Below are 19676 nucleotides of genomic sequence, written 5' to 3' on the forward strand. Positions count from 1 at the left end.
AATCTTTATATATAATTTTCTTTTTTTTAAATTTCTTTTTACTATTAATTATCGTTCAAAATGTTACATTCATAAATGAATTCCTATTAATATTTTTTATGTCGTTTTTAAAACATATTTTGGTCTACTTTCATAAGCACCTCTCTAGCGCTTGTGCCATATGTTCTAATGTTTTTTCGAATATTGTGTATAAAAAAACAATTAGCCGCACGCACAGCCGATAACAAATGCTCAGGGCTTGCTGTCGTACTTCTACATATGTATGTATGATATAATTACTATATATGATTGAAAGCATGTTCATACTCACTCATATACATAATACTATATGCATACGTAATATAAAGGGCCAAACTATTTTTCTAATAAATTTCAAGCGTGCTGATATCGTTAGCGTAAATAATTGCAATTTAATTAAGCTGAACAATTGAGTAACTCAAGCGGAAATTATGGTTACACAATCTAAAGGAAATGCGTTAAATAAAACTGCTCGATATTGTATGTAAAAATTTAAATTCTCATATAGTAATATCAAAATTGGTTTTTTACATAGCGTCACCTAAAATGCAAAACAATGTTTCATCAAAACAAAATTTAAAGTCGCTGACAGATATAATAACCAATATATAACCATTTTATAACGAAAACTCTAATTTTGGTTCAAGATAAGTGTATGATATCCAATATGTAACCATTTTATAACCAAAACTCAAATAAATGTTTCAATACTAGTGGTTATTCTAGTACGTTTTTTCTTCGCCTGTAAACTTATGAAAGTGATGTTACGTTATTTTGCATTTCAGGTGACTGATAGCCTTGAGCGTATTTTAAAAATATAAATATGGATATGTAAATAAAATAATAATAAAAATAAAAAGAAATAATAGGTTAGGTCATAATGCATATTTATGTTATGAAAACGATAGAATTCAGCCCAAAATATACTAAAATATTGTAAATGGCTTAGAAATTATAAAAATTACATTTAATAGTTCATAAAAAAATACAATAATTCTCATTAAATTCACATATGCAAAATATGAAATGCGCCTATATAAAATCAGGTACATATACTTAGCTTAGAAATTCTAAGAGGCCATATGAAAGCAGGCATACTTTTCAGCTCGCAGTCATTAAAAGAAATCACCTATAGTTTCGAGTGTAGGAAAGGCCTTAAATGGTCTCCAGTGTCACTTTTGACCTAATACAACTAACATAAACGAATATTGCAAAGATTATCATAAAAACCTAGTACCGGCACTGACCAGCCCTACCGGTAGATCTATGGAAAACAACAGAAAATCGTAAAATAAAATTAAACGACATGAAACAAAGGCAGCAAGACAACACGAATAAGCGAAGAGCATTGTGGAAAGCATTAGCTGATAAGGGCAGCAGTATACCTACGGACATACATGGGCCCATCATATAGCAAGCTGTTATATGAGAGTGACAGCACATCACGTGCCACATATGACAAAGACAACACACAACGAACGAACCAACACGAAAAATGTCCAGCGCTTTGATGGGGAATTTTAAATATTTTTGCACTTGCACAGAGACACATGTTTACAGAGTTAACTAAGTCAGGAAGTAAGATAGGCGGTCCAAAGTGGTAGCATCGAAGCAATTGCATGATAATGCTAGTATGGAATAGTAAATCTAATAGAACGCACTTTTGTTTTAGATGACTTTGTAGGCGCCGGCCAGCATACAACTCCAGCAATAAAAAGTTATGTCTAACCACGGAAAGGTGCAAACTTATCGCTGGTTTGTCCACTGAACTCTACCTGTAGACCATAAACCCAAGCACATCTCGGTATGTAGAGCGGGCACGTGCGCGTATGTACGTCATATTTTTTGGTCAAATTGTCGTAAAAACTAAGTGGACATGGTCATTAAAATTTTACGACACTTTGCAGCCAAACACAATGTGGTTAGTTAGGAGATAAACGTATGAAGAAATGCTCCTGCAAAGCAGGAATCCCCAATCGTCTCAGCTTCTGTATGCTCAACTGTTTTTTTTTTTCTTGTTTTCTGCTAGTAAACCTGTTGTAGAACTGACAGCTGGCTTATGTATGTGATAACACGCTAACCGTAAATGTTTACCCGGTAGTTTTCCGGTAGCAAAATTGACACTGCTCCTGCGGCTCAATCACCATAAAACTCAATTTTATTGCCTTAGCGAATGTAAGTAATAAATAAAAAACAAAAAATGATATGCCTTAAAGTGTCATTAGTCATTTGGTTCTTACTTACGTACTTCTTCTGACGTTGTTGTTGTGTCTCAAACTGTCAGACCTTTAAATTGTTTATAGCCTGGAAAGAGTCAGCATGACGAGCTAAAGGAGCCTCAAATTTTTAGATATCGACACGTTCTTTTCTCTCCACGAATCTGCTCATTTGTCAGAACCGCCAATATCGGATCTTTATATCATATACATACTATATGTAGCTGTCATACAAACTGAGCGTTTCAAAATCAAGTATTTGCAAGGTAAAATTTTGTATTTGATGAGCTGTCTTCACGAAATTTGTTGTATGTCATTGTCTAGGGCAGACTATAATCTCTGAATATATTGTTCAGTTCGGATCATTATAGCATATAGCTGCCGTACGAACTGGCCGAACAGAATAAAGTTATTGTAATGAAAACTTTTTTAGTTGGCGAGATATCTTCGAAATTTGGCATGCATTATTTTCAAAGGTAGCGCTACAATCTCCGAAGAAATTATTCACATACGACTACGATTAAGTATAGCTGCCATACAAACTGATCGATAGAACTCAACTCGAACTGAAATTTTTTTTTAATTGACCAGATATCTTCCCGAAATTTGTCGTAGTTTATTATCCAAGGCAAAGGTCCAAACTGCAAAAAAATATTTTAGATCGGACGACTATACCATATAGCTGCCTTACAAACTGACCGATTAAAATCAAATTCTTTTATAGAAACTTTTGTATGTTTGAAGGGAATTAGCTTCCGCGCAACCGGCGTTTTCTTAATAATATTTAATATCAAATCTCGTACTCGTATTTCCTATTCTCTCAAAACCCACGATTTTAAATATGTAAATACATGTCAGCACACACCAACTGTCAACGCTGTCAACCAGTAAGTAACCAATCAATCAAAGTTAATGCCTACTCCTTAAATCACTTGCGTTTGCAGTCGAGGAGCCCAAAGATGTCGTTTATGTTATCATTAGATAATTTAACAGCTGGTTTGCGGAGGCATATAACGAATGCCCAAATAATTTGAGAAAGTTGCCATCTATGAATATTTATATACATATATTTAGATCGTTAGCCATAAGTCCAAATAAATATAATTAGCTTGTATTTTGTTTACGGCGAGTACGTACTTTAGCCTTTGTATTTGTTTATTCAAGTCACTTTTGTTTACATTTCTAGCATCCTTGACCTTTCCATTCACACTTGGGCCGCCCTAGAAAATTGTACACACTTAACCGGTTTGCTTTGTTTACAAAAGTCAAATGGAAAATAGAGCATTTCGTAAGCATACTTCCTCGTTCCGCTTTTGTGAGGTTTTCTTTTGATTTTATTTCGTCTTTTCTATTTCCACAATTTGTAACCTCCTTACGTAACCCTTAGCTGCATACTCTTTCACTTTCTTTCGCTGTGCGCACCGCACAATTTCATGCTTTTGTTCTCTAATTAGAAATTCCACAACAAGCTTGTCAGTCGCTGCTTTTCTTTTGCGTGTTTTTCACCTTTCACTCTGAGCTAGTTAGCCGACTAGGTAGCACCTTGATATAAATATACAGCTACATATGTAAATTTTACCGCAATGTTCGTTTGCATAATCATAGCAGAAAGCCGTGTCAGCGCTGTCCATTTCGGGGTTTGTCACTGGGAGTATTTGTTTTTTTTACTTTTTTTTATGTTTTGCATATGCATCATTAATATAATTTCAACTAGTATATATATACACCCTTTTGGAACGCCAGTTTTCCTACCATTTGACATGTGTTGTGCTCATCTGTCAATTTGACATTTAAGCGCAAAAACATTACGACCCTTTTAAGCCGCCAACCAGTCGACATTTTCTTGCTGCAAAGTGAGTTTTCTTGCATTTTTCTTAAGTAAGTAATTATGCATGAAAGTAGCTTAAGTTTGCAGCGCGCTAATGATAACCTTGGATTTGACATTTCATTTGTCATCTGTCAGCGCTTACGCCGCTTACGACGCTTGTGTCAAAAGTTAATCCTGTCTGCATGTTTTTTCTCTCGCTTATTTACAGAAAAATCGAGCATAGAAAGTGTAATTAATAAAAATTTACATACTCAAGGGATTAGAAAAACGAATGACATATTTAATCCTCTATCTTCTTGGTGAGTCAATGACTTGACTTCGTTGAATTTTGAATGCTATCTTGTCTAGGCTTAGCTAATTTCGCTATTCTCTCACTAATATGACATTTGTTAAATTAGCTATTTGACTTTTGATTTGTTGCGCTGAGCAAATGTCGAAGGTTCTATAAAATATTTGTACGTAAATGATCAGCGTAACAAGCGGAATCCATTTGGCTCATGTCCGTCGGTCTATCTGTACATATACATACATATGCGCTTACTAGTCCGTCAGTTTTTGACATATCGATATGAAATTTTGCACACGTTCCGAACTGCCTTAACGGCCGATATCGCATCACTAAGAAACCATACAAACTGATCAATTGAACTCAAGTCTTTCTTTACAAAATTTGGCGTGGTTTATTATCCAAGGGAAAGGTACAAGCTTCGAAAAAATGTTTAGATCGGACCGCTATAGCGTATAGCTGCAATACAAACTGAACGATCGAAATCAATTTTTTGTATGGAAGACTTTTTTATTTCAGAAGATATGTATCTACACGAAATGTGGCATGGATTATTTTCCAAGGCAATGGTACAATTTCAGAGCGAACTGTTGAGATCGAACCGCTATAGCATATAGCTATCATATAAATTTAACGATCGGAATCAAATGCTTGTATGCAGACTTCCTTATTTGAAAAGATATCTGCACGAAATTCGGCCTAGATTATTTTCCAAGACAACGGTATAATCTGACCCTAGATAATCAAGTTCGTTGCAACCGAAGTGAACGTGTTTTCTTGTTATTAATTAAAATTAGCATTTGTGCATGAATTGCATTCACTAGAATGACAATCTGGTACACTATTGCCGCGCTTAAGCAAATTTCGCAAAGCTTCTCGCCCAAACAAGGTACGAATTGCTATACAAACAAAGTTTGCTTTCAACATTCATTTACATTTAATTTCATGCCATTTGGTGAACTGGTTAAACGTGTTGCCGGCAAGCGCAAGCGATCGCCAATGTTGTACCAGAAAAATCGAAATCAAGTGAGCTCTTCAAATACACATTAACAACACATTCACAAGCCTTCGCGACATACGCATCTCAAGGCTGACAAACCAGGCAGTGAAAGACAATATAACATTAAATCAACGTATACACATAAATACATACACATGTATATAGTATGCGCGTGTTTTAGCATATCACTGTGTTGATCCGTAGTCCACTGCCTACAAACCGCCTTTTGCACATGCGCACACACTCACATACAATACGAAATATATCATTGCACTGATAATTGTACTTTCAATTTTACTGTAATCCCCTGCATGCCTTGCCGCTTGGCTTTGTTTACACGAACAACGCCTTGTGGTCTCTACTACTGACCACCTCCTGTTTTCTGTGTGTTTCTGGAGTAGCGTTCTTACATAAATTACCTTTTCTTGTTGCTGTTGTGTCATTGTCAAGGCACAGATTTCGCATTTCAAGCGTATTTTATGAATTTATTTTTTACGATATTTTAACAACTCATAATACAGCAATTTTCACGTGTAGCTGTCGGTATCCAGTTACCCGAAAACTCGTCTGCTAGCGCCTTGTGCGCCCTGCAAGATTAACCCTCTCACTACCGATTATCACGGCTTTAGGAAGACCAGCCTTAACTTGCACAGTACACTCATACTTATGTAGATATGTACATATATATTCGTAAAGCCATACATTTGTAGTAACAAATTTGCCCTTCCATCTGGTCAGCTATTGTCCAAGCGCGCTTCTTATGATCATCTTGTGTTATTTTAAGAGGAAGTCTTTTTTACATGCTTAAACATATCACTCCCCTAAATAATTTACATAACAATCGTACAGACCGTTTCTTGTAGACTTTGTGAATGCTTCCTGCCGCTGTTGCTTCTTTTGACTGCTGCTGTTATTTCTAATATTTTCTTAAGTGGCAGGCTTATGAAATTGATCGCTCGTTATTAACCCTGAAGTGTGTGTGGAACTTGAAATTCATGGTTTATTTATTTTTTCCTTTATTCAAAGCAGTTTTTATTTCTGTTTGATGCAGCGAGAGCTGGCTAATTTGTTTTGGTGGTAAACCTTTTTGCTTTTATGCGCCGATTGCCGCCCAAGTCTTGTTTGCGCTGAAAGCTTTTGTACGCTTGTGCTACACCCAGAGCATCATTGCGAATAGTGAGCATTCACACATCTGTTATAATAAGATTTGGAATAACATTTACATATTTTCTAAAATATATTAAAATAAAAATTAGGTGAGGTTTCTTAAAGATTCTTACCCTTCTCTCAAAGCTCTTTGGAGCTTTTTATATTTTTTGAGCTTTTCTAAAACCAAATATTGGCATATACATAGAAACATCAACTAAAAGAACGTACATCGTTAATGGAAAAATCAACGAAACTCGATGCTTCAGAGCTTTGGAGCTTTTTTGACATATGAGCTTTTCTAAAACCAAATATTGACAGGAAAAGTGACTAATACAACCCACTTAGTAATATGAAAAGCAAAATCTACGAAACTCAATGCTTCACAATTGCTTATGCTTACAAAAGTTGCCGTTTTCTGCTGCCAAGTGGCACCGTCACTGCAATTGTTGCATGTCAATAAACCCATATTGTGCATCGCCTGCTCGTGTTGACATTGACAACTCCACGAAATCGGTGCGCCGAAGGCTATACTTTGCAACACCCGCCGTTTGTAGGCACACACTTGCATGTCAGGCAATTTGACTAAGCTTTGGGCATGCGTCACCAGTGCCACAACCTGATTTATAAGCTGCTCTTTTATGGGCAAACCAGCTATTATACGCCTGCGTACTCCGCTGATGCTTTTGACAAACTGCGCACGCTTAAATTTTAATGATTTACTTATAAGTACGAGTATATATTATTTGTTTATATAGAAACATAATCAATTTCTTAGCGCCCGCCCACAACAAGCAGTAAAGAACTTTGATATTGACAAGTAAAGAGATTATAAGAACGTTTTTGACAACTTTGACAGCGCGGAGTTCGCTTAAAGTGACTTCATAAGATGTTTGCTTTTATTGTATTTATTTAAAAAGAAAAGACTGATTTTTGGAGTTTAAATTATATTAAAATTTATTTAAATGAATTGATATTTAGACATACCTGTCCGTCTGCAAATTAGTCTCTCAATTTTTGAGATATTGCTTTGAAATTTTGCATTTGTCGATATCAGGTCACTATGGAATATAGCTGCCATAGAAAAGATTCATTCAAAATCAAGTTCTTATATGGAAAACTTATTTCTTTGAAAATATATTTTCACGAAATTTGACATTAAATACGTACCAGGTAGTTCAATTAGTTTGGTCGTTTGATAAGAATAACACAATTTTATGATTCAAAATGCACTTTATTATTCAGTACTCGTATAATCCCTGAACAATAATACACTTGCACGATCCTCCAATCTGTGGATCCCATCCCTGAAGTGAGAATCCGAAAGGTCTGCAAACTACGCTTTAACAGCCGTTATGACCTCTTCATTTGATAAAAGTTCTGGAAACAAATGGAAGTCGCTGGGGGCCAAATCCGGTGAATCCGGTGGATGCTCCAACAATTCGAACTTTAATTCATGGCTTTTAGTCATTGCCAAAATGCCAAAACCAGGTTCACAACACTCTTTAGCCTCTTGTGATTCAGGATCATATTGATAGTCCCAAGTCTCATCCATAGTGATGAATCTACGCATAAAATCCACGTTATCCTTTTTAAAACGCTCCAAATGTTGCTGAGAAAGTTGCATTCAAATGTGTTTTTGTTCCATTGTTAGCGAATGCGGCACAGTCGTGATATAGTTCAGATCAGGCCACTATTTCATATAGCTGTCCTCCAAACTGATCGAACGAAAGCATGTGCTTGTATGAAAAACATTTTACCTTGCAAGATATCTACACAAAATTCAATAAAGTTTATTGTCAAGAGCAGTGCTACAATCTCCGAATAAATTCAATCAGACTACTATAGCATATAGCTACAATATGCACAAAATAGAGATAAAAACCCTTTTATACCCTTTTTTGCTATAAGAAATGCACCTGTGAAGTATATTATAGCTTTGGTGTAGCCTGAAATTTATATACCCTCGCTATATGATATTTGTGTGCTGGGAAAGTTCCAAACCGATACAAAAAAAAATAAAACAAAGACCTTTAAATACAGTAATAATTTTCTGCTATTCTTATTATATAATTTGCAAGCTTGAGTTTAGAAGCATCAACCAATGCCCCACACGTATGACGACAGCATGTGAAGAAGTACGAGTATGAATTCCGCCTGATGCAACTCGCTCGCTAAACATGCATACGGCTGACGACACACGATGACGTGACGTTTGCTTGACAGCATCAAGCAGCTGACACACTTGTGAATTCGCAACGCTACTTGAAACGTCACACAATGACGAAGGAAAAATATAAAAAAAATTTGTGCAAAAAGTCAGCAAAAGCAACACAAAAGACTGGATGTGGAAGTTGTAGTAAAATGCGCTTTTCCAAATCGAACAATGCGAAATTTATTGTCTTTCAAGCAACTCAAAACAAGATCGAGTCGTGCAAATAAAGGGCGAAATAAAAGTTACAAATTTGCCGAAAAATTGAAACTGTAGCAACGCATTTAAATCACGTGAGTGTCCAGCCAGAAAGTAAGCAATTGTTAACTGTAAAGGAACACAGACACTCGTTGCCCTTCTGGCAGTTTAACTGGCTTTGTGTGCGTACAAATGTGTGAGCATAATAGGTTGTGTGATGATTGCCTGCCTGTCTGTGCGTCTAGCTGTCAATCAAAGCCATGATGGACGCATAAGGGCAAGACGTCTGTTGCTATCACGGCATAAGTGTATAGTTCACAGAATGAGCAGCGACTAAGGCAAAGAAATGCAGGAACAAGAGCACAAACAATTGCAATAAAAGCAGCAGTTTCACTATTAGCTAGTACTGCGTTGAGGTGTAACGGGAGGAGCGGCACACAAAGGATAACTCAAAGGCATTGCAGCATTTGCCTGCCATAGATCTGCAGTATGTCATTCATGAGTTTGTGCTTTATTGTCGGAACACGGTTACGCCTTGCAAAACAAAGACACTGCTAATTGTGCATGTAGGTAAAAACTACTGGCTCTGGTTGAAAAACGACAGTAAAGACGAGGAAGTCGAAAACAAGTTCCTTCTCAACTACATAGGCGTCTCATAGTAGCGAGCTTAAGCCACTGGTCGCTGAAATACCCAACTAGAGTAGCATAAAATAAGAGCATAAAATATAGAGCGTTGAAATGAGGAGCGCTTGTTGGTTGCTCATGCGGCATTAACCGCTTGCTTTAGCGAGCGTAGTTGAACGTATATGCCCTACGTAAATGCTGCTTGCTGTCAATAGGCTGCTGGCAGTTGTCAGTTCTGCTGCTTTTTCGGGCCGTTCACTGAACTTGCGACGCCAGTTACCTGAGCTTTTGAGTAGGAAGTGATATTCGCTATTATTACACACAAACACTCATATATTTATATAAACGTGTGTTTAAATGTTTTATTTTCCTAGAAAAGAGCTGGCAATTAAAAAGCAATGATTTTTATTTTATTTTATTTAAATTATTCTCACACTTGCCATAATTAGAGTTAGCTATTCTGACATTTTCATCCTCAGTACATTTTCATCTATTGCGCTCTGAAATAGTGTCAAAATGTCATGGCTGTCATTGCTGTCATAAAATGTGAGGATTACTGGCTTTTAGGTTGTTACCAAAATTTTAACGTTTGTAGTTTTTTTACATTTCTCAACAGCAGTTAACATGGCAAATTAAATGCTTAAAAGGCAATTGGCTTTACTCGCTGATATTTTTATAATTGACATGTATGTATGATTGTCAGCACTTGATTACAGCTAACATGGATAATTTTTTTGAAAAGAAGCATACATACATACATACATATGTGCATACTATATATTCATACAAGTTTCGTTGTGCATTGCATACTAATTGGCTGAGTATTTTGGTAATTTGAATAAATTCTTAATAACGGTTAGATTTACCAATAACTAGCTAAACAAAATACCATATACTGCCATCAATAAGGGGTTTGGTCGCGATTCACTGAAAACGTTTTGGTATGCGCGATAGTTTGGAAATTACTAAATTTTTTTTAATTTCTATTTGTTTTTAAAATTATTTGCTTGGGTTTTTTTTTAATTTTTATATACGTATGTTTTTTTAATTTAGAATTTTTTTAATTTGTATTTTTTTTTAAATTTTTTTTGTAATTTTTAATTTTAATTTTATTTTTTTAATTTTAATTTCAGTTTTTATATTTTTTTAATTTTTTAATCTTTTTAATTTAAATTTTTAGTTTGTATTTTTTTAATTTTTTTGTAATTTTAATTTTAATTTTATTTTTGCTTTAATTTTAATTTCAGTTTTTTTATTTTTTTTTTAATTTTTTTTTAATTTTTATATTTTATTTTTTTTTTTTGAATTGTTATATTTTTTTTTTTTTTATATTTTAGTTTGTTTAATTTTAATTTTTTTTAATTTTAATTTTTTTGGCAAAATTAGATTGTATATTAAATTTTTGCTTTTCTTTGCATTTTACAGATTCTTTCGTCAACAGTCAAGAATGGACGATCTCACGTTCAGTGCCCGACTTGCGTCTAGGCATAGTTGGTTCATTGAACTCCGGCAAATCAGCTTTAGTGCATCGTTATTTAACTGGTTCCTATATGCAAGAGGAGTCGCCTGAAGGCGGTCGCTTTAAGAAGGAAGTATTCATAGATGGCCAAAGTTATTTATTACTGATAAGAGATGAAGGCGGACCACCAGAAATGCAGGTAAGCATACAAAAGTTTATTAATAAAAAACGACAAGTACTAAATACAAATTAAATTATTAAATAAAAAAATTAAAATTATAATTTGTAATTTCGTTTTACACTCAAGAAACTAATTAAACGAAGTGTGTTTCTCCTTCTTCATTGGCGTAACACCGCTGTGTTTAGAAAATAATTAAAATTTCGCGGGTTTAGACAAACAAATTATCATTTGGTTTTTATTATGTTGACATATGTGCTTCTGAAGTAAAATTTTCAATTATATTCACTGCTTCATTTGTCTCTCTTGACCATTTTCTTTTGTGAAAAGCTCAGACTTCGTTACTTGTTTCTGAATTCTTGGCAAAAAATAACAGAGTAATTATGACTCAGCCTCCATATTCGCCAGACATGACTCGGTGTGTCTTTTTCTTATTATATTTCTAAAAATAAAGAACCCTAAAAGCCCGCCGTTTTACAATTTCGATGAAGATCGCGGAACGCGCTAATGGCTATCCCAAAAATCGAGTTTGAGAAGTGTGTCGACGACTGGAAGAAGTGTCTAGTACCGAATGGAGACCATTTTTAAATTAAAAAAAGATTCCTGCGATTTTGTGAACACACCTACCAAAAAGTAACGCCGTAAAGATAACATTTCAACATTCTGTAGTCCAGCGGTAAATTGCTTGCAGAATCTTGAAATTTAGTACTTTCTGACCACCGAAAATAGTTTGCCAATTTACGTCAGCTATTAAATGAATTTACTTTATCATTAGGTAATAGCTTAGGCGCCTCAACGTGTGCTATGTTTTCACATAGCTTTTATTCACTTATAACGTAGTATACATTTAGGCTTGGCCATGCAAGTAATGTTGGTTTCATTGTCGTGCAAATTGTAGTTAAATCGATAATAAAATTTTTACGTCATAAACTACGTAATTGTTGACGTATTTCTGCTTTATACAGGCATATAGGTTTCATGTATGCGAATTGTTAAAAGCTCAGCGCTCCACCAAACGCTAGACAAATATATTTTTTATCAATTACGACTATTAACATGACGTGCTCTACAAAATTGTGTAAGCAACGCAATTAATGGGTGTGTTTTTGGCAGCAAAGTTATTTATCACTTAATTCTTTGAGAAATCTGTTGTAATGGCATTCTGCAGCGAATCAGTGTCTTCATCAGGTGTCTAATTTTTAAAAATTTTTGGTGCGATATTTTTTAATATTTAAACTATCGAATCACGAAAACAAGTTTTAAATTTTTTAATTTTTATAATTTTTTTTTTTATTTTAAAAAATGTTTTTTTTTAAGTCAAAAGCTTGAACTCAGCTCTAATTAATCATCACCAAAGCTTGCGAGTGTTATGTGCTTTCGTTGAACTGTTTCTATTGCTGTTGCCAGCTCATGGTGTTGTACGTAATGTCTAGAAATTTATCTCCGTCTGATCTACTTTATCTTCATTAGCAATTTTCTTTAGGAAATTGTCATATGGGGCATTTTCTCCACATAAAACTGTTGTATAAATTATTTATTTACAAAAATATTCATTATTTAAACTTAGTGCTTCATTACTTCCTCAAACTGCTAACAATAACGCATATATTTGTTTGAAAACTTCCTCAGTTGCACTCATTTTTATTCACAATCCATATACCTCATTAAGTTTGGCTGCTCTGCTGTGCACAGGCGCATACGGAAACCCTTACAAACACGCACACACTCACACACAACAACAGTTTCCCCTCCAACAAGCACAGTTTTTTTCTCCATTTACTTTGTAATGCCGTTACACAATGCTACTAAGTACTTCTGCCTCCACGTTATGCTTGACTGAGTGCGACTCGGTGAGTTAAAAGTGCCAAAGGTTTGCTCGTGCCTTCGTTATTTTCTACACAAGAGTCCTGCTTGTTGTTAACTTTAAAAACCCATTGACTATTATATTTTTGAGGAGTCAAAGGAAATTATTACTACAATAGTCTGCAAAAGTACCATAAACTTCGGCAGGAATATGTGTTAAAGCACAGTTATTTACAGGACTTTCAATAAAGTTTTAGTCTGCAGCAAAATGCTTTAAAACTCATTTTGCTTAGCAACAGAAAGTATCGCAACAATAAAAGATACATTTCTTTCTCTATGCATAATCTGTCTCGAAGCATTTTTGCTCCCACTCTTTTGCACTTTTAATCATTTATCATTTCAAGTCATTGCGACATTGCTTTCGCGGAAGTGAAAACACGATGAATGTGGGCACTTTGGGGGTGTAAAGTCAAACTAACAAAGTGTTTTCAATTGCAAATGATCCGTATTTAGGTCAATTGTTGTCCTTTTTGTTATTTACGATACATAGATTCTACTCAAACTTGCAGACTTACAGCCTCACAGTCTCTAAAGGCAGAGGGTGCGCTATTGTCTTTGGAATTCGAGCGGATTTTTTTCATATTGTGCGAATATGTATGAGAAAAACAATAAAACTGTTTGTCATCACAGTAATGCTAGTGTAAAGTAGAAGCCTTCTTTCGTAGTCTTTATTGTCAGTAAGATTCCTATACGAAGAATGAGAGTTGAATATGTGCTTATGGCTATATTTCACATTTCGCAGGGGAGGCTTACATTGTGTTCGTTCCTCGCTTATTACTTTTATTTTCTATGACTACTATTGGGTTATACTTAGAGAGATTATACAGCAAGCATAAAAAGTTTATTGACTTTTTGCATTGATTTACTTGACTGGATTTAGGTTAGTGTGCTTTGGGAATCTTAATGAATATGAATATATATGTGAACTGTAGATAAAGTGATGCCTAGAACTTATATTAATCTTTTTAATTATTTTACTCTTGCCATAAGTTAATTATGGTAGAGCTTGTACCTTGTTACAAATACCAGGTGGTTCAATAAGTTTTGTCGTTTGATAAATCTCTCTCAGTCAATCGGCGATCTTCCAAAACCATATCCGGTATTTTGGCTATGATTTCTATTGTTGATGCGGTTTTTAGACGTCCTTCACGTGGACCGTCTTTAAGGTTTGTGCGACCACGTTTACAGCAACCCGTCTTTCTACTGTTCTAATTATAGGTGAACAATCATTATACACTTTTAACATTCATTCGTGAGTTTCTTTTGGTGCTACACCTTCCAAAAATAAGAGTTTTATCACTGCACGATATTCAATTTTTTCTATTGTAAAAAAATACTTTGACACGGCGACACCAAATGGCTTGTAAACAAGGAATTAATTGACAGATTGAAATGAAACATCAAGTACTTGAAGTACAATGGTGTGAGTAATGCACGATAAGTAATTATATGTATATATTGTGAAATATTACTAAAGCTTTCATAATGAAATAAGCTTCCATGCGTTGCGTCCAGAGCTTTTTAGTAATTGGGAAGCTTTTTACTTAAATGAAGTAATAATCGAGCAAAGCTTTTTTTGTACCAAAATTATATCACATTTAATTGAAATATATATATAGTACATACATATATTTTAAGAAACAAATCTTTTTCGTATAGAGAATTGGTGGTCTTCCAAACATTTTTTACTAGTATGGTTTTGTGGTTGACATTTTCATCGAAATATGAGATTTTCAATAAATATACATAAGTATAATTTAGTGTACGTACAACGTTCCATTGTTCCAATATGACTTCGCTTACATACGCAAATATTTATTTCAAAGCTCCAAACGGCAATAACAAAGCTACATATATCCGCTTTACTCGCCAGGAAACAGCAAAAAGCAAATACGCAAATATTTATTTCAAAGCTCCAAACTCCAAACGGCAACAACAAAGCTACATATATCTGCTTTACTCGCCAGGAAACAGCAAAAAGCGCAAGTTCATTTACTTTCATTTGTATAAATGTCTCACAACCGCCGCAGTAAATACAAATCCGATTAAAGTTCTTGAAGTAAACACAAATAGATAAAAACACACACGAACGCACGACCTGCTGGTGCCTACAAAATACGCTTTCATCAGTTACATGCCTGTAAATATGCCACAACCGGAGTTTGCTTGCATTGTGTACGCCTCCCTCACCATTTCTCTCATTGCCTTCTGACGCGGCGCACATGACAAGTCGTCTATGCAAGCTGTCTGTCTCTATTTTACCGTATGTGGAGTGGTATTTAGAATTTTTAGGTACTCACATAAGCAAGGAACATAGAAAGAGCTTTAATGTAAGCCGCTGGAATAAGGTTACCATAAAAAAGTATATGTACAACGACAGTGACAAGCGGTGTCATGACCTAAGAATTTGTGAATATATATATGTATATTATATGTAAATATGTAAAGCTAAATTTAGACCATACTAATAAATACCAGAGCATTTAGTAAATACCAAAGCAGCTTTGACAAACAAACATATAGGAACTTACAAATCGATTTCGAACTTAAAGAGCAAATAATAGTAAAAATTTAAACAGCAGTTTGACGCATTTAGCCGAACCCCTTCGGTCGTTTTGTCACTAAATTCTAAGCAAAAAAGCGTGAAACCCGTGAATTTGCACATATTGACCCTTCTGTGCCTCGTTAGGCTGTTTATTTGCAAAGTGTCAAAGTGTGAACTGGGCACTACAAAGGGCCAACTGTCACAGCACCACTAAACACAGCCAAACACGACAAACAATCGGCTTAAAGCCAACAAACCGCAGCAAATGAGACGGCCTGCGTTAAGTATTCATTAAAAAGTGCCGTCGGCCGAGTGCGAGTGCTGGGGTGGGCGCGTTTTTTCGCCAGTCTGCAAATGCCTAGCATGCACAATGGCCGGTCAAGCGTTATGCTGTGGTTGTGGCCGGCCATATGACACGCTTCACATGACAAGTGTGTACCTGCATATGTATGTGTGTATGACAAGTAAATGCATTTACATGGCGACCACATGCCGGCGGGTCCGCCGCACAACCGGATCGATGGCAAATCAATTGCGGCATTTTAGGCGCTCAAGCAGTCGCTTGACTGGTGGCTCACGAACGGTATGAGTGCCTCAGGCAGACATATGTATGTATGTAAAGCAATTATGCTGGCATGAACCGTATGAAATACTTACATGCGTTTGTGTGTGTGTTTAAACATATGTTGCAAGGAGTGCGGTTTTAAAGTTGGGCAGCAGTGTTTTCAACCCTTAATGCTTTGGAAGAATGCACTTTTGTTATTTAAATAAATGCTAAAGCCTTTTGCATTCTGCATAAAAAATTGCACAATCAGTGACTGCGCTGCCAGCAGGAGATTTGCGAATTTCTCCTCTAATTCCGCGCTGGAGGCGCGAATATTTGGCAATCGAAAGTGACGTGTGCGAGTGGGGATCGGCGCGCAGGCAGCATGTCGCTGCCACATTCGCTCTTGGTGACCCTATTCTATACTATTCTATAGACTTTAAGCCTTTCGACAAATACAACAAACGCAGTTGTGCTTGCATTCTTTCGGCGCACCGCTTTTTTTCTTTGCTTTGCACGAAGTCAACTGCGCTTTTGTTTGTGCAATTTTTCAATATGTCAATATTTGCCAACCTCGTAGCGATAAATAGTAAAAGGCAAATTAAATAAAAGCAAAAATTGCGCGCGCGATTTTTCCGTTCAACCCCCGGCTTAAGGCTGCACATACCTACAGTTATGATATTTTTGTAATTTTCGTTTGTACACCGCGCTAGTTGCTGGGATTACAGTTTAATCCTGCTTTTCACAATTTTCAATTTCTAATGTGTTTGCTGTAGAACTTTCATATTCCACTTTTTGGTTTGAGCCAGCCACGCGCCGTTATTTTTTCTACACTGGCCCCGTTTGCTATTTGCTCTACACTCACATTCGTGTTTTTCTTTGCTTTGGGTAGTGAGAGTTCTTTCATGCTGATTTTTTCTCCACACACGTGTAGTCGACTGCTGTTACCGTTAAGCCTTTAATGCCGCTGGCTTGTGCATATTTTCATAATTTTATTTCATTTGATATATCAATTCACGCGTTAAATTCCATTTTTTATATGCAAAGTGAATATTAAATGGAATATTTATGGCAGGCTAAAAAAATTGTTAATTGCTTTAAGAGTTATACATTGAAAACATATTCTATTAACGAATGTTTATGAATGCAATAAAGATATATTGGATTGCAAATGCTTGCTATTAATGTAAAGATAATGAAAAATTAATCAGTTGTAAAAAGCGATTATTTTTAAAATTAATACGCTTTATGATGGAAATATTGGGTAGTTGAAAAATTCTTTTCGTATTTTGTCAATAGATGTCGTTGCAGTCGTATATCTCCAGTGCTACGAATCATATTGTGTCATACCATAAGTGTTGGAAAGGTGAGATTTTAAGCTTCATGTAACCAAAAAAAAATTAAATTCGGGGAAGTTGAAAAAAAGTTACAGCTGTTCAAAAATGAGTGAAAATAATGAAGAAATTCGCTATATTTTGAAATTTTTGTATAAAAAATGGTAGAATGCCCCGCAAGCCAACAATGAAATTTGCGAAGTTTACGGATACGATGCTGTATCGTGCGTTCGTATAGCACAACAATGGTTCGCTCGCTTCCGTTCTGGAAACTTCGGTGTAAAAAATGCACCTCGCTCTGGTCAACCTATCGTTGAAAAAATCGATGAAATTATGGAAAAGATTGACCTGGACAATCACATAAGCAGACATGACATCGCTAAGGAATTTAACATTCATTATCAAATGGTTTTGAACCATTTAAAAAAGGCTGGCTACAAAAAGAAGCTCGATGTTTGGGTACGACATGAATTGTCTGTGAAAAATTTAATGGACCGAATCAACGTCAGCGATTCTTTGCTTAAACGAAATGAAATCGAACCATTTCCGAAGCGAATGGTAACAAGAGACGAAAAGTGGATCAAATACGACAACAATGTGCGAAAAAGATCATGGTCTAAGCGTGGTGAAGCTCAACCAATGGTCGCAAAGCCAGGATTGACGTCTCGAAAGCTTATGCTGTGTGTTTGGAGGGATCGGAAAAGAATCATCCAATATGAGCTGCTCCAGCTTGGTCAAACGATTGATTCTACATTTTACTGTCAGCAACTGATGAGATTGAAGCAAGCAATCGAAAAAAACGGCCAAATTGATCAGCAGAAAGGGCTTCGTCGTCCATCTGGACATCGCTAGACCACACACATCTTTGATGACTCGGCAAAAACTGGGTGAGCTTGGCTGGAAAGTTTAGTTGCATCCATCATATAGCGCTGACCTTGCACCATCGAACTACCATTTGTTTCGGTCAATGCAGAGCTCTGCAATGGAGTAAAGTTGGCTTCAAGAGAAGCCTGTGAAAATTACTTGTCGCAATTTTTCGACTTTTCCGACTACCAATAGTTTAAGAGAACAGAGCGTTCAAAGTCAAAACAAGTTGCTTTTATTCACTATATGTATCTTTAAGATGTGAAAAAATTAAACGCTTTGTGAAAAAGTTTATACAAAAGCTTTCAGCTTCATAACTTTCAAATATGTTTCTTAAATGTTTTGTCTATGCCAATTTCTCACAGTGCATTTAAGTTTCATATACTTTTGTGCATTGCTTCCTACTGTTCGCTTTTGAGTACATAATTCTCATATAAATCACAATTTGGTTTGCATTAAAAATGCATGATTTATAAATGAGAATATGTAACTCCATCAGAAGCATACACAAATGTGTGAAAATGCTGCATGCAACCACTTTGGCACGCAACAAAAAGCTTTGCATGCGAGGAAAAATCAACCACAAAGGCTCCGAACCAATTGAAGCGGAAGGCAAACGCGCTAGTTCAATGCTTCGAAGACAACCTACCACCCAACCATGGACGAACGCAGTCTATACTTGCAAGTGCTGCACGGAGCGCGCTGTGCTGCTTGTGGCCATTTAATTTCATGGCAATTGCTACACCTTCAACAATGCAGCGGACAATAGAAATTCAACGCGCACCCCGGCAGGGAAACAAAATATTATAAAAGTGTTAGTTTTGTGTGACCGACAGGAAGGATGCAGGAAACGGTGGGAGAAGTAGCGCATGTACGTCAATTGTATTGTCGCAAGTGTTTACTCTCGTGATTGAAGACAAGAAACTCATATGACACATACATATAGACATATATACGAATATAATGCACACAAGGCTGAGTTGTACTTAAAATTCGTACTTTGCTGCAATAATGACGGCGTAACGATCATTAGAGCACCGAGTTGACGACTCCGATTGAAGTGATATGCGTCTCAAGTGCACGTGCCATTGCCGCCGTGCAGCGTCGCTAACAAATCTGTACCTAACAAGGAAGCGAAGCCACACGTCTTCGCGGCGCCCGTTAAAACGCATACAAATGGAAAGATAAAGAATCCACCCCGCAGTCAGCGGCTAAAGTAAGGGTTTGCCTGCCTTCATGTCAGTTGCACTTCTCTTCTGCCGCTGATAACAGCAAACGCCTGCAAGACAGTCACACCGCTATTTATTGTTATTTTTTGCTTTCTATGTTGCCACACTCTGACAAATGTCACTCACTTCGCG

At 36.0% G+C, this 19676-nt stretch overlaps 1 protein-coding gene across 2 annotated transcripts in view; it reads left to right on the forward strand.

The window, feature by feature from the left end:
• The window catches only part of LOC120769106 (centaurin-gamma-1A), a 289994-nt gene that overhangs the window by 258527 nt on the left and 11791 nt on the right, over positions 1 to 19676 (forward strand). For both annotated transcript variants that reach the window (XM_040095966.1, XM_040095967.1), the window contains exon 2: positions 10954 to 11186. In XM_040095966.1, the coding sequence (XP_039951900.1) occupies positions 10954 to 11186 (233 nt within the window). The remainder of the gene's footprint in view (positions 1 to 10953; positions 11187 to 19676) is intronic.

This window comes from Bactrocera tryoni, chromosome 2 (assembly GCF_016617805.1).
Source record: "Bactrocera tryoni isolate S06 chromosome 2, CSIRO_BtryS06_freeze2, whole genome shotgun sequence".
NCBI lineage: Eukaryota > Metazoa > Arthropoda > Insecta > Diptera > Tephritidae > Bactrocera > Bactrocera tryoni.